Genomic DNA, 21,120 nt, shown 5'->3' with positions numbered 1-21,120 from the left:
AATGTAGAGCATGGCAACTATCATTAATAATACTGTATTACATATTTGAAATTTGCTGAGAATAGATCTTAAAAGTTCTCATCACAAGGAAAAAAAATTCTGTAACTATGTTTGGTGACAGATGTTAACTAGACTTACTGTGGTGATAATTTGCAATATATACAAATATCAAATCATTATGTTGTACACCTGAAACTAATATAATGTTGTATGTCAATTATATCTCAGTTAAAAAAAAAAACTTCTTGGGAATAATATCCACGGTGGTTCTTCTAGAGGCATTGTTGAGCTGTACGGCCTTTACTGCTAGTCCTGTGAAGATTTATAGTGTTGGCATCCATTCCCTCTTGATTTTCACAGTTGATAACTCCACACAGGCCATGACACTCTTATATCATTCCACTACCCGATATGAAGACACTTCACAATGAATTAAAAGAAATGACACGCAGAAATTTTGCTAAAGGTGTCCTATATACATATATATATTTTTTATTTTAAAATGTCATCAAGCATACACATTTCTTCAGCTTTTTCCAGGGAACATTGCACCTAAGTTTCAAAACACACAAAATAGATCCCCTTTACTGAACAGTTTTCATTTTTGGGTTACAAAAGTCAAGGTTTCACAATCACAAACATAAAGGTACACAGTTCTGAAACCATTTTCAGGCAGATTCCTCTCATTCACTGTACGTAGGGTATTTTGGAAACCCACACCTTATGATACATTCCTTACAAATGATCTCCACTGGGGGCCTCCCAGGGTCTCCAGAAGAAACAAACAAAATGGAGGCAAAACAGGAGAGAAAGAGTAACCTTAGAACTACCAGAACAAACACAGAGTACTCCAGAAGATTGGAAGAGTGGAGGACACGAGGTTCTCCTTCAAGTACATCACGGTAGGAAACAACAGCACATTTACAGCCTCATTTGGTCACTGTCTACCTGGTCGCTACATGAACAAAACTTCATCTAACACGCAGAGGAAAAATGAAAGCTATTTACACAGATACCATCGCAGATTACAAAGAGCAGTACTCGCAGACTGGCCCTCAGACGTGACATAGAGCCCCATGGTGCTCACACGAGAGGCAAGTCGGCTGCTCAGCTAGTGTCTTTTGAAAAATCCCAGTATACACACAGAAGCCACATCGCCCACACAAAACCAAAGTCTGCTCAGCAAGGTGGGCTATGGCGTGCAGGCTGCAACATTTCTCTGCAATTCTAAGTCCTCAAAAACCCAAGTTCCTAATGTAAAATTCTGTCCTGTGGCCAGAGACTGTTTCACGATTTTCTTAGATCTGGTAACTTTGAGGGTCAGCCCGGTTGTTCTCTGCACAGAAAATGACTCTCACTGCTTTCTCAGGTGTCCCAGAAGCACTAACTTACTGAAAATAGACTCATAAAAGCCTAACACAGTCACTCAGAAAACAATGGAGCCGCTGGGTCACTTAAGGAAAGGTTAGATCCTCAAAGTGTGGTGGAAAGCAAACACTGACCACTGGAGGCCTTCTAAATAAAGTTGATGGGCAGATGAGGAAGGAGGTGAGATCAAGAGGAGAATAGGAATTTTAAAGATCTGGGAGATTTTTCCCGAGAGTTTCCATGCCTGTGCTCTTGGTAAACTGAACACCCTCACCGAACGGCCAAGATCTGAGGCCAGCCCTGAGTACTGGGACTCTCATCCCTGCCCACAGTCATCACGATGCTTCCTGAGAAGTGAGTGAATACTCAGAGGAGGAAGCAGAGGGTGAGCACAGCTGACTGCACGCAGCCCCGTGGAGGAGGTAAGTTACTAGGAATTAAAAAATGAAACACCCCAAATTCCCCAAAGCTGTATACTGTGGGAAATAACTAAAATGCCCACTTTTTTGGCTTTAGACAGCTGAGCACTTTCACTTCTCCCTTCCCGCCCCAAGAACAGCCGTTGGCTAAGCACGGCCACCACAGAACACACCCTCCACCCCTCTGGCTGCTGGCGCTGTTCTGATTTCAGGTGTTACGAGAACAAAGGTTTGCGTGTTGCCTGGCACAATGCTGCAGAGTGTGGATAGAGTGCGAGTTTGCTCCCTTTAAGGAAAAGAGTGTCTCCAAATATTCCGAAGAGCAGGGGCCAGCCCAGCAAAGAGGTTTAGAACTGAAAGAGCCTTTCATTAGAGGAAGTGGCCACACGCACCCCAAGACAACCATAAAGACTTGACTAGGAAATCAAAAGCTTTTTATTAAACAAGACTTCCTCTGAGGCCATTAGGGCAAGCGGATTTGGCTATAAGTCAGTTACATAAGATTTCAGACCCATGTATAAATATATTCTGCAGAATTTTGAGCATGTTGCCTTTTGACCTTTCCAGGAATACTCCAAGGGCTGACCCGTTATATAGACACAGTTGCTGCCCTGGGATGGAATGCCATGGGGCCTGGGTGAAAAATAAGGCCAAAAGCAGGGAAGCTCAATTCACAGAGCAATATCAGTGCTCAGTAGATCTGCTACGGGCATTAACAAACCATTTTTCCACATTTGATTCATTCATCTCCTTTGTTGTTTTCCTCCCACCCCTCAAACAGAAACATGGCTTCAGCTTGCTAGTAAGATCTTTCCACCCAAGGGGGCTTATGAAAAGAATTGCTAGATACCTCTCTTAACTAAAACCAGCAGGACTAAATACTCAAGACTTTAGGGTAAAGTGAATAAGGGGGTTCCAGAGTTTTTCCTGAAACATGCCTTGGCAGTAAATGAATTGGTGAATTGAGAAGGTTGTCGTGACATTGATATGATGCCTACAGCCAAACTCTGACTCTGGTGGCTGGATAGAGAAGCTCAAGGTAGGACCCAGCGAGAAGCCCAGGAAAGGAAACAAAGAAAGGCAATGGGAACACGGGAGAGAGGCGATTGCTTGTGAGGACAGCTTCCCAAAGATTGTGGCGGATCAGTCCTCCATAACAACTTTCTCAAGTTTCCAATGTGTACGTGACTCTGAGATCCAGCGCGGGAACAGAAAGTGGACCACACTGCTGCAGGGTGCCTGCACGTTTTCCCATAGCATCATATTGTGCCGGAGAAGCAAACGCTTTACCACAGACTTCTCCCCACAGAGATGTTCAGGGTAGCTAAGATTTACTGAAGAAGGAGGGAAGCTGTCAGAGGAAGATGACTCCTGGTGGTAGTCCAGTTCTTCCCAGGCAATGTTTTGGCAAACACCTGGTGGGTGAACTCCCACAATACTTCACCGGCCAGACAGGGCATTGTTTCCACACTGTGGATGAATTCATTCCTGAGTAGGAAGGCTTCAGGCCTTTCCTAAGGAAATAGCTACAACTCGAGGAATGCAGGCAATAAACTCTCCCGGAGGAAAGGTTTCTCTCCTCTCCTCTGGGGAAGGGATTCAAACAAACGTGAGAACTGGAATCGGCTCTCTAGCATTTCTGGGGATCACACCAATGACCTTTTTCTTTATTGAGTGGGAAGGATGTTTTAATTACACAAAGTTGTCAAGATGGTGAAGACACCACAGGTCTGCAGGAAGACTGGAAGTTGCTCTACAAGGCCCCCTAGTGCAGAGCAGTGGTCTGCCTGAGAGAGAAAAGTGCCGTCTAAAAATGTGTTTTGTGATCCCTCCCGGCAGAGAAGCAGCGGGTAGATCTAGTGTCCGCTGCTTCTGCCGCTGCTGCTCTTGTGAGGAACACTCAGAGGTGAAGTGACAGTGGGAACAGGGTCTGAGTTCTTGGGTGGCTGGGACGTGATTCCGTGGAGAAAGAACAGAGCACATAGCATGAGAATGACCAGTCAACCCACTTCAAATCCACTTTGATCAAACAGCCATTCTGAGTGGGACTTGCCCAAAGAGGATGAGGAGAGTAGAACTGCTGCTCTTGACAGAACTCTGATGTTTCCTCATTGTTGGGAGTGGGCTTGGGGACAGTCACGGCCCACAGAACCCTGATCCAAAATGGAGGAACGCTTCTCAAAGGAGGTGAGGTGAACTGAGTGATACAGGGAACTTCCTAAACTGCTCTATTAAACACTGCTTCACCTGTGTCCCCACGGCACAGCAGGTGGGGGAGGGCCAACCATTCCAGAAACGAAAACCCAGACTCTCAGAGAGAAACCTCAAGCCACACAAGGGGGACCCTTAAAGACAAGAGAGGAACCGTTGGTGCAACGAACACCCATATCTTCATGAAAACACACTGATTTGGTGAGAAAATGCAACTCAGGTACAAATTGTTACACAACAAAGACTGCCCTCTCTCAGCCAGGGCACTTCTCCAGAAGGCTGCCTGGGTGGTCTGGGCTACTGGATATGGGGACAGCCTGGGCCAGACTTTGACACACACATTCCTCAGCAAGGGTTTGGAAAGTCCAAGCCTGTTCTATGGAAGGAAAACAATGAAGATTCAAGGAGTATCAAAAAAGAAAAAATCTCGCCTCACCCCACCATCACCATAAAAGAATAAAGACACACACACACGTGCACACACACACACAGATAGCGTTCCCTGAAATAAATCTCAGGCTTACTAGAAGGTGGGTGCTTACACTTTCCGAGGCGTGACCCCCAACTTTCCAATGCAGCACTTTTAACCCGTAGAGAAGTTGGCAGCTTGACAGGCCGAAGAGTCTTCTGCCAGTTATACCTGAAAACGGCTGCCCCAGCTACTCTAGACAAAATAAATCTGATGTATGTGCCCGAAACAGGCAGCGACCACCGAGGAGGCCTATGAAAGGAACCAAAGGAAATACAGCACTCAGTAGCAGCCTTCCTGTTGCGCTCTTGTTGAGTATCTAGGCCTGTTAGCAAAGAGGAAACTGAAGCCTAAAAGTCCTCTTGAAGCACAGCCCGAGGCCTCTTGGCAGCAGACTCCCCACCTGGGCTGGGAAGAGGTGGCGTCCCCTGGAACTCTGCTGGGGCCCTTCCCAGCCCGCCGTGCCAAGAAGCATCCCAGCTTTCTCCCTTGCTGTCCTCCCAATGCCCTGGGCCGTTTTCATGACAGCTTGTTTCCATGTATTAAAGGAATGACATATACAGAGATGTCGTCTCCTGAGCCCAGTCGGTCATTGGATATCCGCCATCCTCTGTCCTTCAGGACGCCGCGGGCACGCATCACCAGGTCCTGAGCCGCCAGTGTGTACCTGTGCAGGGAGAAGCAGGAATGAGCCAGTCAGCGTGGCATCAGGCAGAGTCTGGAGTTGGGCGACGCTGGGAAGGAGGCATCACTACAGCTGTGTGAACAGTTCTCAAACACCCTTAAACTCACAAAAAGCATAGGTCACTTTCCCCAAAATGTGGGACGCCTAACGTGAGATTACTGTTTAGGTGTTAGATGGACAAGGTACCACGTACATTAAACAACCTCCTCAATTGTTCCACTGCTCAGTCCTCTTGAGGTTTTTGATGATGTCAAGGAGACCCTCAGTTTGCTGCTAGTGTATCTTTAACACGGATCCGCTCAGGCTCAGAGCTTTCCATGGCAAGCAGTGTCCAGCCAAAAGAGTACATGGGGAAAAATAAGAGCTTTTGTTTTCAATATGCTTATTTTTAGGGCCATATTCCTTTTAGGACACAGGATAGTCATTTTCCATTTATGGTAGGGGTAAATCTCCTTTTAAAATAAATTTGTTTCTAAAAAGTGAGTTGATTGAAAGAGAAATATCAATAACAGTATACATAGCATAGGAATATAGTAAAAACGTGAAGGGGATTTTTGGTAAGTGACCGATGAGCCTTGGTGAGGGTGAGCTGCCCCAGCTCCCCTTATCAGTGCCACCCTCTTGGCCAATGGGGGTACAGTGAGGGATCCCCCAAGAGTTTGCAAACAAGATCGCTCATTGAGATTTAAACTGTAAATTCAAAGGAAAAGAATGACTATGCTATAAGCTGATTGAAAGTATTAAAATCTAGAGACAGACTAATGTGGGAGGTGATCTGGGTGGGTGTGGGCCAGGGTTAGCCTTGAGCCTTTAAAAAATGAGACAAAACATTGGTGGGTGTTTACCCAAATAGTGATCAGGGCAGAGAGAGTCTTAACTGACAGACTTCAAAGAAATTGAGTGCCACTTTAGGACAGTATTTAGTGTGGATGGACTGCTCTCTTAGCCTATGCCATTAAACATATATGATTTACTTTTATTCTGATTTCATCATCAAATGACCTGACTGTGATCTGCCGCCCTGTGTGATCTGCCCGCCCTGCCTGCCTTTCCTACAGGAAAGAATGAGCTAGTCATTTGTACTTTAAGGATATCAGTCAGTTATATTTCTCTGTATAAACGTCACCTGGCACTTGGGTTCACAAATCAGTGTCGTAAGTTTGGTTCAGGTGAGCCCAGTTCTGATAATGAATCTGCTCTTTGTATGTTGATTAAACCAGTTTCCGAACCTGAAAGGCTAAAAGCCAGATGCTGGTAAATCAACAAGATAATAAATGTCACCCCGTAAGGAAGGCCCCTTGGAAATCACACCACCTTGCTATTACTAGTGGCCTTTCCCCACTTGGAACGTCTCTGCCTTGCCTTCAGAACAGTGAGTTATGGAATTTAGAACACCAGAAACCTCTCGCATTTCTTCTCTTAAAAGCCCTTATGGATTTACTGACTCGCACATTAAAAAGAGACCTGCACCCTAGCCCCGTTGTTAGATTTAAGAACAAGGTCTGTAGCAAAGGATCTCAGGATTGTAAAGACTCCAGGTTGTACAGTCGTGCATCGTGCAACGATGGGTATACGTTCTGAGAAATGTTTCGTTAGGTGATTTCATCGTTGTGCGAACATCACAGAGAGTACTTACACAAACCTAGATGGTACAGCCTACAACACACCTAGGGTATATGGTACTGATCTTACGGGACCACCGTCGCGTATGTGATCTGTCGTTGACCGAAACGTCATTACACAGCACCTGACTGGAAAGTCCTTGACTCAAGTCTACTCGTCCAGCCCAGGTAGCGAGAGAAGTGTAGCACACACTAGAGGTGGCAGAGGAGAGGCTGTTTTAATTAATATAAAATAAATACCTTTCCTCCTGAAGGATGGGAGGCAGGTGGGTAGGAGAGACATCCTCTTTTTCTATCTGTATTGAGAGAATTAATCAGTTGTGAGGCAGAAATCTCTGAGTTACCCTCGAGGGAAGACGCAGCCAGTCAGCCCTCTCTGAGGGTACTCCTCCCACTGAGATCAGGAAATAAAAGAGAGAGGACTGCAAAGAGGCCTCTGGCTAAAGAGCCAGATAACTGTTCCCAAATCCACAGAGCACAGCTCATGTACTATATTAGGAAAGTCTCTCAGACGCTCACCCCAGGTTACTCTTGGTTTTATAGGAGATTGTCTCTCTGAGCCAGAACCACACAGGGAAAGGCTACCAGCAATATCAGGGGGACGGTGATTATCCTGGTGACTGACCAGGGTCTGGACCTTAGCCTCTCAAGTTCAGAAACCTGGCTGAGTCCATATACTGAGTAGATTCATCTGTCAGGGCTGGACACGCCTCAACCCAGCGCATGAGCAGACTAGATACAAAAAATTATGGCAAGTTACAAGAAAAGACAGCCAACAGTAAAAGAAAGATACTCCAAGATGTCAAAGAACAGACAAAAGAACTCAAGAAAGTTATCTGTGGCTAGTCCAGAGGCAAAGAGTCCTCCAGGCCTCAACAGGTGCTGCACTCACAGGGCAGTAACTGAGAGATCAAACAGGGTTAAACCACGTCCAACTGGTTTTATTTAAGTCATGAAAGACTATCATTCATAGTAAAAGGCAAGAGACCACCCTGACACTGCTATTGCTGGTGACTTTGGGCATTTTAAAATGGTCAAAATTAGCTTTGGTATTTTAAAAAGCAGCGTTAGGCCACCTAGAAAAGATGGTTACCCAGGAAACTCATTTCCCCGAGGACTCTAGATAACTAAGGTTTTATTCTTAAAAGTGGTTATCGCCTATTCCAAGGTAACTTCTCTTGAGCCTGCATTTCTCTTTACCACCCATTCTGTCTTCCCATAGGTGCTGAACCTCCTGAGACAGAAATCTCTTCTTGCTTCCTCAATTTCTACTTCTTTTTTTTCTTCCTTAATCTCTTAACAGTAGGCCCAATACCGTACTAATCTGGCCTCTTACACTTGGACCTAAAAACTTCTTCTTAATACTCAATACTCATTCTGCTCAATCATTCTCCAGCAAAGATACTGCTCACCATCTTCTTTATCCTTGATGTCTCCTGTCTTTTCTTCTTGAATTCTCCTTTTATTTTTTGGGGGGAGGGGCTTCTACCCATTACACACTCCAAGTTCTCCTCCTGTGTCTGGGTTTCCATGACAAATGGTACAAGTTCTTCTCTCTGGCTCCTTCTTAATTTCCTTGGCAGGCCCCAATTAAGACTTAGGAAGAAGTCAATAAATGTTAACTTATTTTCATTTCCAAGGTGGGACTTCCCCATCTATCATCCTTAGTTATGCTATCCTCAGTCTGGTAGGCAAGAAATCAGTCATTTTCAATGCTCCCTTCTCACCCTGATATTTTTGAATAATAAAATCCACAAGGCAGAGTAGGACTTCTAAACTTTGCATTATGTTAACTATATTTCATTAGTGGTACATGGCTGATTAAAACAAAATCTAACCCCACAGTTATTAAGATGTGAGATAAATGTTTATTGTAAAAACTGACATATCTGAACTTATTTTTGCCATCATTCATACATAGACATATATATAACCTATTTTATGTTTTCTATTTATTATAGAAATAAATTCTTTTCTTTTCTTCATTCTTGTTTTCTGTCACATTGGTTGCTTTCTTTAATACCTGTTTTCTCCCTCTACTGGTTTAGAAGTGATAGTTTATTTCTGTTCTTTTAGCAGTTATGCCTAAGTTTTTAATATGTAAGTTAATCAATATTTATGTCCCACTCTGGAAAATAAAAGGATCTTAGAATGCCTTCTTTCATCTTTCATGTTACTGCCTAGATTTTAATTTCACCTTGTTTCTAAGCCTCTATTAGTTGTCATTACTTATGTAATCTATACATAAGTTGATCTATACTTATGTAAATAAACCAACATACTAACTTCTTTGCTTTTTGAAGTCCATACTTTCCTTCTGGATTTGATTTCCTTCTGCTGAAGTACATTTTTAGTAATTCTTTTAACAGTGGTCCGTGAGGGATGAACTCATCCAGTCTTTGGGCCACAAAAACGTTTATTTTTGCCTTTAATCTTGGATGATAGCTTTAATGGGTACAGAGTTCTAGATTGACTGTTACTTTCCCTTGGCAGTTTGGAGATAATATTCCATTTGTTTTTCTGACTTCTCTTGTTGAGGAGAAGTCTACCTTGTATCATTTCCTTACAAGAAAATGTCTTTTCTCATTGGTAGCTTTTAAAATTTTTATTGTTGTTGTTTTGTTGATGTTGGTATGAAGTTCCACTAAGACATAACACTGAGGATTCCTTTTTATTTACCGTGGGTGGAAATTAGTTTTATTCCTTCAATCTGAGAAGATATTTAATTCTGGAAAATTCTCAACCATGAGCTTTTTGAATATTGCCTCTGCTCTTTTTTTTTTTAATATTTTCTCCATAATTTTATAGTTTCTCCTATTAGATCGTCTCAATTTACCTTCCAGATTTCAACTTCTATCTTGTTTCTTTTTTAATCTCTCTGTAATATCTTTCAGTTCACTAATTCCTGCTTTAGCAGTTTACTATTCAAGCCATTCTGTGAGTTACTTTATTTCAATGACACTTTTTTCACCACTGTGAATTTCACCACTGTGAACCAGCTCTTGGGAGAAGGTTTTTTGCCCCAGCTCTGATATCCAGCCAGGCTGGAAGCCATTCTGGAGCTCATTAGCATCCATATTCAAGAGCCAACTCGCCCCAGGTATGAAACTATTGTGAGGATGCTTTCCATCAAGACTGTGCAAGAAGCAGCAACTTTCTCTGGAGGGAAAGACCCGCTTCTCCTCTCTCCCATTTTGTTCTCCTCCAATTTCTACCTGTCAAGGGCTGCCTGGTTTTTGTGACAATGAAAGAAACTGCTTAACGTGGCAGTAAAATAGGAGGGCTCTACTGATTTTGGTACTGAGGCTGCCTACAAGGACACGTACCATAGACTGAGGGTGTAAGGAGCAGCAGGAGGAAATCTGAGTCAAACCATGGAATATAAGCACAGAATATACAGAAGAGTAGCAAAGAAGAATATGGGGCAGCTGAAGGCAGTGAAAGGGAATGGATTCCGTCATACACTGGCCAGGACCACTAGGCAGGCTGAGGGGCCTGGGGGTTCTGGAAGCTGGGTATGGAGCAGCTGCAGGGCCATGACACAACGCCTCAGAGCACTGCGGGAGTGGTTTGAAGTACTCACTCTCTCCTCAGGAAGAGTCTCCCTGGAGACAAGTTTTGTATTTTGAGAACATTTGTCTTCTCTGGCTGAAGCTTTCAGTATTGATCAGCAAAGCTCTGCTGAAAGAACTGGCTGTGGAGAGGGATCTGAGCTGACGCATGTCACAGGGCTTGGCTCAGAAGCTTCCTCGGGCTCTGAGGGGGCAGGAGCAGAGAAAGGACAACAGGGGAGGGAAGAACAAAAAGGAAGAGAGCTGAAGAACTGTGGGAGGGCCAGACGCTCTTTTCACAACCTCTGACACTAACATCAGGCTGGAAGGAAACCGAGAAAGAGACCCTCAGTTGTCTCTGCTGCCCTTGCCACGGCCGTGCCCTTTCACTTCTTCAGTGGAGGCCCCAAAGGGCTCGGGGTGTGGGCCTGGGGGGCCTGTCGTCCAGTCCTGGCTTTACCACTGCCCAGACGGGTGGCTCTGGAAAAATTCCCTAGCCTCTTGGAGCCTTTCTTTTCTTACTTAAAAACCTGGAATAACGATAGGGCAGACCTCAAAGGCTCCTGCCAGGAACAAACCAGAGCCTTCCGTAAAGCACTCAGCGCAGCGCCGGGCACTGGGTCAGGGGTCAGTAAACACTAGCCACTGTTTTCCTCATCAGACGTAAAATGCCTTTTTACCTCCCCAAGAGTTTTGCCTTAAGTCATCTACCTCTTGTAGAGTCTGTTTCCCACGAGACTACATCTGAATCAGCCCTGGAGTGTCAAAAATAAGTCCACTTCAGGCCTCAGGTGGTAACCATGCCTTAAAGTCTTTAATAGTTCTAGTAGGGTGGGAACTTCTACTTGCCATTTGGATGGTACAGCCAGGGTCTTACAAGAGGGAAGGTGGGCGGCAGGAACTGGGGAATCAATGGGTTCCAAGTATTTGCATGTAAAAGGCAGCCTCCCTCTGCCGAGGGCCCGCAGTAACAGAGTGATGGGAACAGGAGGAGGAATCCTCTCTGAATTCTGAGCAGGCCTCTGAGATTTACGAGGTAGAAGGCTCTCCCAAACTTTGGAGCATTGGCAGGCAGGGATCTCTGGCGACCGGTAGGTGGGGGGTGGCTTGGAGGGGGCTCTTTGTTGTGCTGGGAACAACCAGCACTCGTCCTGGAGGAGGCCCGTCTTAGGCTCACTGCTCCGGCCAGCTTCTGTCCTCTGCCCAGGGTGCGGCCACTCCACTCAGGCGGACACCCTGAGACGCTGGAATCATGGCAGCTGCTGTCCACGACACTGTCACTGTGCCCACTGTGGGTTTGTGTGCCCGCAGGCACAAGGTCACGGACTGGGGAGAGCTCCCCACCCCCACAGGAGAGGCTGGGAGCACCCGCCAGGCCTCGTTCACCTCTCTGCCCCTGGCGCCGGCTTCTGGTTTCTTAGGTGGTGCATGTTTATTTGGAGTTCGAATCCCAAACAACAACACTTCAATATGAGGGGACATAATAGAGCATTTCCTTCTCCGTCCTCCCTGGCAAGCCCTTTAGAATGCCCCGATGTCCCAGCTAAGTGGCCACACAGCTCTGCTCCAAGGGCCACATCAACTGCCCTGAGGAAGTAAAGATGGGCCTGGCTGGGTGCTGTTCAGAGGCTGCCATGGGCAGGATCGCAGGCTGACTTCCAGATTCCCAGGGATCTGTATCTGCTCAACATTGCAAAAGAAAGCAAAATGCAGATTTTATCTAGTCTTCAAACATGGGAACTTGTTCTTAAAACCTGTAATTGATATGGAGGTGGGGTGGAGTGGGGGAACACTCCCTTTTTGTATTTGAAACAATTTTTCAAAACCGCTGGTTTTGAAATGAGTTGGTATGCTACTGGTAGAAATGAGTTCAGCTAACTCACAGAAGGATTTCACGAGAAGAACCCTTGTCTTTTGCCAAAATAAATTTCATGTTATCAAGGTAAGACAAACTAGCATTTAATACGCGCATTAGGATCCCACTGTCAGTGTTGGCGGGTGTCTTACTACTATCTCTCCACTGATTAATCTTTTCCTTACCAAGGCACACAGTCAGCTGAGCCGTCAGAGCACGGATGTGAAGGACGACATTCGAAGCGTGAGCATCAAGAAGCCTTCTCTCGTTAAGGAAATGCTGGATGGAGTTTATGGTATATTGGTACTTACAGATTTAATACCCCATAATAAGCCCCTCGACTGTCATGGCAGGGGGACTGAGGGTCATTAGCTCCAACTTACAAAGGCGAGGTTTCCACAGACAGGTTTTGGGAAGTGAAGGAGTGGGCAGAGCCTTGCAGAGTTCTGCCTGGGCACGTGGGTTGGGAATCCACGTCATGTTTTCACGTCGTCTTAACTGTTCTTCAGTCCTAGTTCCTCTCAGCTTTGCCCACACCCTTCCCGTTTAGTAACATTAACAATTTCTTCCTTTCTGACAAAATATTAAGCATCTTCTTTGACTGTTTACATACTGGCCTCCATTTTGAATATTCTTTCCAGGAGACCCACCACCAAACCTCCAGTCTTACAGAGGGGCTAGTCAATCCCAGACATCTTGCTCAGAAAACCCCTTCCAGGCCTTCCTCTGAGCACCCTCTCCAAACTGTGCAGGATGTTTAGGCCTCAAAAGAGAACCTTATTGGAATTATAGAGAACTACATGTTGCGCAGTCCAACCCCCATGACTTCCAGCCACCTGACTCTAGGATGTTAGCTTGGTATACTCTCTATGAACGGTTCATTTCACAACCCCACAAAGATTCACGGAACTGCCAGCCCTGCTACACTGGAGGGCATACTCCAATAAAAAGGAAAGAAAGAAAGGAAAAACCCACCGCACTCATATTCAGGCTTGTCCACAAAGCCTCCTTTTAATTTTCTGGTTCCTTTGTCGAGACAGTTCAAAGCAGCAGATGCACTGAGGTCAAGAAGATCACTCAGCTCATCTGACCCCAACTCCACCCGAGAGGATGGGAGAGTCAGAACTTCACATACGTATCTCTATGCTAACCACCTCTTCCCCAACAACACACTCCGGAGGGGGAGACGCTGTTTGAAGTTTCTCACTGGGAAGGATGTCATCAGAGGAGGACAGTGCTGGCAATTTGTTGAGGACGGCTGTCAGTGAGAAGAAAAGGAAAAGAAAAAACCTACACGTAACATAAATAAAAGCCAACTGATCAAACGGCAAAACCCGGAAGTGCTGCCTGTCACAGGGCCAGCGTGCTGCCTCTTTCTGTCCTGCTAAATTTCTAGACTAAACCGGGCAAACCTGGCAAAACTCAAAGTAAAACAGGCCCCTTCAGGACCTCAAATGAAGAAACATCTGTTCTTCTCGCTTGCCCTCCCTCTCCCAGGCTGCCCACCTTGGGGTACAGCTTTCCTTTCCCATTCTCCATCAAACAACGGGCTGAACTCATTTGGTCCACCTCCTCAGGCCTGGATCCGGGAACCCTCCACTCTCCCCGCCCCCATGATTAAGTAGGCAAACCTGTGTCCTGGGCTACATTTGGGGAAAAATGAATCCTTCTGGCCGAGGAAGGGCTCATAGAGCCTCTGAAATTATTGTGGGTCTTTCTTCATCACGGAAATTATGTTTTTTTTAAAAAAAAATTTACCAGGATGACTTCCACTCATATTTCTATTTTGCATGACAAGATCGGAACGGCTCCCGGTTGGGAGGGCACCAGCAGGCAACCCCCTGCCTCCACTTTTAGGACTGAGCTCTCTGTCCATGGGCCCCTCGAGGAGACACACTAAGCTGGGGCATGAGTGTGTGCCCTCCTTCCAAATCACACACAGGTATGTGCAAATATGTCACACACGTGAAAGAGAACATCATTTTACATAATTCCTAAGTCACGAGTTTGAAATAAATTAAGTTTCTGTGCTTTCCCAATATGGTTTATATTACTAAGGAGCACAAAAGGGCAGAGAAACAATCCACATCTCATGTTTTCACCACCCGATTGTACAGAATGTTTTCTGACTATGGATCAGAATGAATGAATTACACAAATTCCATATCATTGTCACAAACTTCCTTTCTTACAACTAATTTCACATTCATTAACCTTGTGAGAGCATAAGGTCCCACAGGACCCTACTCGTTTGCCTCTCACACCTCATCCGTCGACACGACCCCACACCCAGCCCAGTCAGCCATACTGACCACTGAGTTCTTTGAAAGCTCCACGTTCTCCTTCCCCAAGTCCACCTCACCCCTACAATCCTGGCTCACGCATACTCACTTCTTCAGGTGTAGTGTGGACACCCCTTCCTGTGGGAAGCTTTCTCAACACCACTTGCTCTGGGTTAGGCTCCTCGATTCAATGACTCATGGTGTAACTTCTTATGCTTCCTCTGTAACCCCCTCTAGACTTTGAACTCCAAGAGGGCAGGGACCAGGTCCATTTTCTTCACAGTTTTTTCCCCAATGTCTAGCAGGCCATGGCTCATAAAACAGATTCTTAATAATATTTCCCAAATGAATGAATCTGTATGGGAGTTATGTGGCAAAGAAGAAAACCTTCGCCTCTAAGTTCTGACGGTCTTCAGATCTCAAGGACCAGCCAGAATTTTTCTGATCTCCAGCCTGATATTCTCTCTCTTTCCTTTCACTCATTCGCTGATCTGATACAGGATTCTTCTGCAGGCTTTGGTTTGCCATCTTCCCTGAAGGGCAAACTGAAAACCTTTGTCTTTCCTGCCCTGTCTGCTCCCCGGACATCGCTGTAAGCCCTGCCTCTGTAGGCAGCAGTTCTCAGGAACCCGTGAGCCCGCTCTGACCTGGCATGCGCCTGCCCAGCGACAGCACTACCCAGAGGTTACCACTCCCCAGAAGGCAGATTTGTCACCATGGAGAGGGACGGGCTAGTGAGCAAGACCAGGCCAGCTTGGAGAGATTAAAAAAAAGTGTGGCGTGCCTTTTCCCTCATACCTGTCAGCTGGCTTTGCAGAGCTTTAGAAAAATGACCACAGCAGAGAAAATCAACATGAGAACGTTGCTAACGAGGAGGATACATAACACAGATTAAAACTAAAAACAGAAGAAAAATACATTCAAATTCAAATAAAAAAATCTTTAAGTACAGTACCATCAGTTCCTTTGCACCTGAGCAAAATTATACCAAACAATTCCAGAAAGAGACAGTTTAGCGTCACTTTTTCCTGAAGAAATTTTTTTGTTGTTGTAAAATATATAAAACATACAAAAAACGCAACAAACATACAATAACAACAATAAACACCCAGTAGGGCTCACTATATACCAGGCACTTCACTCTCTCTGTATGTATAAGGTTAGTACTGGAACCCCCATTTTACAGATGAGGAATCTCAGGCACTGAAGGGTTAAGAAACTTTCCCCAAGGTCACAAATCTCAAAGGGGCAGAACTAGGATTTGAGCTCAGGCAGTCAGCCTAGATTCCATACTATTAACCACCAGACTACACTGCCTCTCATAATTTACATACAAATGATTGTATATAACATATATACAGTTTAAAAATAACATGCACAGTCACGTACTTGCCACCTAGCTAAAGGAACAGAGCATACCAGTAAGTCTCTCAGAAGCTCACTGTGGCCCCTCGTCCAGCACATATTTCTCTGCCACCTGTCCTCCCAAGGTAACCATTATCCTGAATTTTGGGTTATCCTGCTTTTTGTTATAGTTTTAATATCTATATCCCTAAATAATATATTGTCAGTCTTCTATTTCATGTAAATAGAATCATAATATGCATATTCTTCTATGACTTGCTTATTAAACTAAACATTATGGTTTTGAGATTCTTCCCTATTAATGAGCACATCTTTGGTTCATTCCTTTTTGAGCTGTATTCTATTCTTTGTTTATTCATCCTATGATTGGACATGTATGTTGCTTCCAGTTTTTGTGATAAAAAAAATTCTTTGGATTTTTTTTTGCGTAAGTCAAATTTTAGCAGCCTCAGAATCACCTGGATGAGTTGTTAAAACGCAGATTGCTGGGTCCTCCCATTGGAGTCCTATTGATAGATTTGGGGTGGGGCCTGAGGATTTGCATTTCTAACAAGTTCTCAGATGATGCTGATGTCACAGGTCCCAAAGACCACACTTTCAGAACCACTGCTCCGGGTGTAGATCTAGGAGGAGAACCTCCATGTTATAGGATATGCGTATGCTCAACTTGACCAGGCATGCCAAGCTGTCTTCAGTCTTCTCTGACTACTGAGGTTGAGTGTTTTTTCAGATATTTATTGGCCATTAAATTTCCTCTGTGTGATGACTATTTGGTTCTTGCTCATTTTTCTATTGGGTTCTTTGTGTTTTTTAAATTAATCTGTGAGAGCTCATTATATTTTACGGATATCAATCCCTTTTCACTTATGCAAGTTGCAAAGATCTTCTCCCAGTTCTTGGTTTGTCATTTTACTCTTTATGTTGTCTTCTTTTTTTCCCCTTAAAATTTTTTCATTTGTCCATTTCATATAACATAGCCACAATGGTAAAATTTAGATCAGGGGTTGGCAAACTGTGACCTACTGCCTGTTTTTGTAAATAAAGTTTTATTAGAACACAGCCACACTTGTTTACGTATTGTCTATGACTGCTTTCACACTACATATGTTGTCTTTTGAAGAAACAAAGTTGGTCATTTTAACGTAGTCAAGGTTATCAATCTTGTTTGCGCTTTCTGTGTCTTATTGAAGAAATTCTTCCCTAGAGTAAGATCATGAAGATAGCTTCCTGTGCCACCGTGTAAAAGTTATTTATTTTGACTTTCACATGTTAAGTCTTTAAAGTTTTTTTTATTGATTTATTGATTGATTGGTTTATTTATTTATTGATTTATTGATTGGTTTATTATTTATTTATTTATTTATTTATTTATTTAGGAAGATCAGCCCTGAGCTAACATCCATGCTAATCCTCCTCTTTTTGCTGAGGAAGACCGGCTCTGAGCTAACATCTATTGCCAATCCTCCTTTTTTTTCCCCCCAAAGCCCCAATAGATAGTTGTATGTCATAATTGCACAGCCTTCTAGTTGCTGTATGTGGGACGCGGCTTCAGCATGGCCAGAGAAGCGGTGCGTTCGTACGCGCCTGGGATCTGAACCTGGGCCTGGGATCTGAACCTGGGCCGCCAGTAGTGGAGCGCATGCACTTAACCGCTAAGCCATGGCGCCGGCCCCCACATGTTAAGTCTTAATTTACCTGGACTTGGTTTTACTGTGTGGTGTAAGAGAATGATCCAATTTTTATTTTTCTACACTCTTAATTATTCTGATTTTGTCTGAATATTGAGAAGGGTTAAGACCCATACAGAAATGTCACAAACATTTCTTGGCAATTTGTTCTTCCATATACATCTTAAAATCAGCTTATGAAGTTCCATGAAAATTCTATTGGTGTTTTGGTTATAAGTGTACTGACTTTATAGACTAATTTAGGGAGAATCATTATCTTTACAATATTCCTATTAACGAATATGTATATATTCATAATATCCTTTTATATTTAATTGCTGCTGCATCAGAGTCATTACTGTTTTTTATTCCTAATATTGTTTATTTGTCTTCTCCCTCTTTTTTTGATTAGTCTTATGGAAAATTTATCTACATCGTTAGTTTTGTTTTTTTTGGCTGAGGAAGATTCACCCTGAACTAACATCCGTGCCAATCTTCCTCTATTTTGTATATGGGTCACCACCACAGCATGGCCACTGACAAGTGGTGTAGGTCTGCACCCGGGAACCAAACCTGGGCCGCCAAAGCAGAGCATGCTGAACGTAACCACTAGGCAGGCCCCCTGTTAGTGTTTTTTATTTGCTTTTTTTTGAGAAATTACTTTTTATTGTGGTAAAATATACAAAATTTGACATTTTATTTACAATTAATATAGTTCTCTGGCATTAAGTACATTCACAAATTGTTTGTGCAAGAAGCAATTGCCATTGTTGTGCAACCATCACCAACATTCATCTCCAGAACTTTTCATCTTTCCAAACTGAAATGCTGTACCCATTAAACTCTAACTCCCCATCCTCCTACCATGATCCTCTGGCCACCACCATTTTACATTCTGTCTCTATGACTTTGTCTACTACTCTAAGTATCTCATATAAATGGAATCATACAATATTGGTCCTTCTGCAACTGGCTGATTTCACTTAGCATAATGTCTTCAAGGGCCACCCATTTTGTAGCATGTGTGAGAATTTCATTCCTTTTTAAGTCTCATTAATAGTCCATTGTATGTATATAGCATATTTTGTTTATCTATTCATTTATCGATGGGTGCTTGGGTTGCTTCCACCTTTTTGCTATTGTGCATAATGCTGCTATGAACATGGGTGTACACATATCTGTTTGAGTCCCTGCTTTCACCTCTTTTGGGTTCCATTCAATTCCATTCCACTCCAGAAATGGAATTTCTGGATCATATGGTAATCCTATGTTTAATTTTTTTGGGAACCACCACACTATTTTCCACAGCTGTATCATTTTACACTTTCAGCAGCAATGCACAAGGGTTCCAATTTCTCCACATCTTCACCAACACCTGCAATTTTCCATGTGCACGTGTGTTTTTAACTAGGCATTCTCATGGGTGTGAGGTGGTATCTCATTGTGGTTTTGATTTGGATTTCCCTAATGTGTTAGTTGTTTTAAAGAACCAAATTTTGTCATTTACTTTTATTGTATATTTGTTGTCTATTTCATTATATTTAATTCTTCCTTCCATTACTTCTCCTGGGTTTATTATGCTGCTTTCTCTTCTTAAATCAGATGCTGCTGTTGAAGTAAGGACTGCAGACCTAAATTTTTAACTTAGGACAGTTGTTTAATAGCCTGCACAGAGCAAAGGAACACACAGTCCACAAGAAGACAGCTCTACTTGTTGCCCTCTCAGATCCCTGAAGTTACAGCAATTCTTTTCTACATGTTTATGTGGATAATAGAGACAGAAATAGCCCAGTAACACAGGTCAGCCCCTGGGGTCCTACTCTGAGAAACATCTTTCTCTATTGTTAAGGGTCTCTTTTTTTGTTCTGTCGTCAGGAGTCTGGAGCTTGTGGGTAGGAGTTCTTGTGATACAGAGGAGGGCTTTGGAAAAAGTTACCGTATGACATGGAGGGGATGTAGTCACTTCTGGCAGGTCAGGGGTGAGTGGAGTCCTCATCTATGCATGACTCATTAAATTAGGGGAAAAAAGGCTCCAAATTCAGCCTTTAAAGTTTTGATATATAGTATTCCTTTTATTATTCAGGCCCAAGTAATTTCTAACTTTTATTATTTTTTTTTTTTAAGATTTTTTATTTATTCATTTTTTTCCCCCCAAAGCCCCAGTAGATAGCTGTATGTCATAGGTTCACATCCTTCTAGTTGCTGTACGTGGGACTCGGCCTTGGGTTGGACGGAGAAGTGGTGCCTTGGGGCGTGCCGGGGATCCGAACCCAGGCCGCCAGCATCAGAGCGCGCACACTTAACCGCTAAGCCACGGAGCCGGCCCTTATTATTATTTTTTTTATTAGTAAGTTGTTTAGAAGTTTGGTTTTTAATTCCATGTGGGTTTTTTCTTTCTCTATCTCGACAAAGTTTGCAAGTTATACTTTCTATTCTTTTAGTAGTTTTCTTAGCTATTTAAATACATTTACTTAAAGTCTAAAGTTAAACACAGCCTCTTTTCAAATGGAACCATAGCATACATTAGCTGATTACTATCCCTCCTTGCTAATTTATAATGCTATTTTTATTCAGCATTTTAATTCTATTGTTTTTAATACCACACATTAGACATCCTTTTTACTGTTTTATACAGTCACTGTATGTTTAAGTATACCTACATACTTACTAATATCTTAGCTTAATAATCCATTTTACTTCTTAGATCTTCCATCTGGGATCATTTCCTTTTCTTATCTGAGTACATCTTTTAGAATTTGGAGGTTGGTTGGCAGTAAAATTCCTGTTTTTACTTTCCTTAAAATGTCTTTACTTCATCTTTTTTATTGATATTTTTACTACATATAAAAATTCTAAAAATTGACAGTTATTCAATTCTTAGCCAACTGAAGATATAATTCCACTATCTTTTGGATCCTAATGTGTTCTTGAAAAGTCAGCTGTCATTCTAAAAGCTCTTCTTTATCTGTTTTGTTTTTCTTTCTGGCTGCTTTTAATATATTTTTTTGTTTGTTTAAAGTTCTGTTTCATCGTTAAATACCTACTTGTAATTTTCTTTTTATTTCTTCTGCTTGAGATTTGTTGGGCTTTCTGGTTCTTAGGTTTACTACCATTCAACAATTCTGGAACTTTTTCTTTTCCTTCTCACCTTTACAGTATTTCCTTTTGAAATTCTATTTAGAGCACCTTAGGTCATCCTCCTAGTTTCTTAATCTCATTTTACATTTTCTCTACTTTTTGTCTCTTTGAGCCATATTCTGGATTATTCAGATCAATTTTCCAGCTCACCAGTGTTCTCTTCAATGGTCTCTAATCTGTTTAATCTATTGAAATTTTAATTCCTATTTTTATGTTTTTCATCTCTAGAAGTTCCATTTGCTTATTTTCAAAATCTATGCAGCCATTTTTATAGTCTCTTGTCCTTGGTCATATTTTCAATACTTTTAAAAACATTTCTGGGCCAGCCCTGTGGCTTGGCGGTTAAGTGTGTGTGCTCCGCTGCTGGCGGCCTGGGTTTGGATCCCGGGCGCGCACCGACACACTGCTTCTCCAGCCATGCTGAGGCCGCGTCCCACATACAGCAACTAGAAGGATGTGCAACTATGACATACAACTATCTACTGGGG

The 21,120-nt window shown here is 43.1% G+C and overlaps 1 protein-coding gene across 2 annotated transcripts in view; it reads right to left on the bottom strand.

The window, feature by feature from the left end:
* Nucleotides 1–455: 455 nt before the first annotated feature.
* Nucleotides 456–21,120, bottom strand: part of PPM1H (protein phosphatase, Mg2+/Mn2+ dependent 1H) — a 237,362-nt gene continuing 216,697 nt past the window's right edge. Inside the window, exon 10 of one of the 2 annotated variants that reach the window (XM_058557737.1) lies at nt 456–5,134. In XM_058557737.1, coding sequence (XP_058413720.1) covers nt 4,987–5,134 — 148 coding nt within the window. In that variant the 3' untranslated portion in view covers nt 456–4,986. The remainder of the gene's footprint in view (nt 5,135–21,120) is intronic. The other variant, XM_058557738.1, reaches the window with a different exon arrangement.

This window comes from Diceros bicornis, chromosome 17 (assembly GCF_020826845.1).
Source record: "Diceros bicornis minor isolate mBicDic1 chromosome 17, mDicBic1.mat.cur, whole genome shotgun sequence".
In the NCBI taxonomy this organism is placed as follows: domain Eukaryota; kingdom Metazoa; phylum Chordata; class Mammalia; order Perissodactyla; family Rhinocerotidae; genus Diceros; species Diceros bicornis.
The sequence above is the reverse complement of the archived record's forward strand: the minus strand, read 5'-3'. Positions and strand labels throughout refer to the sequence as shown.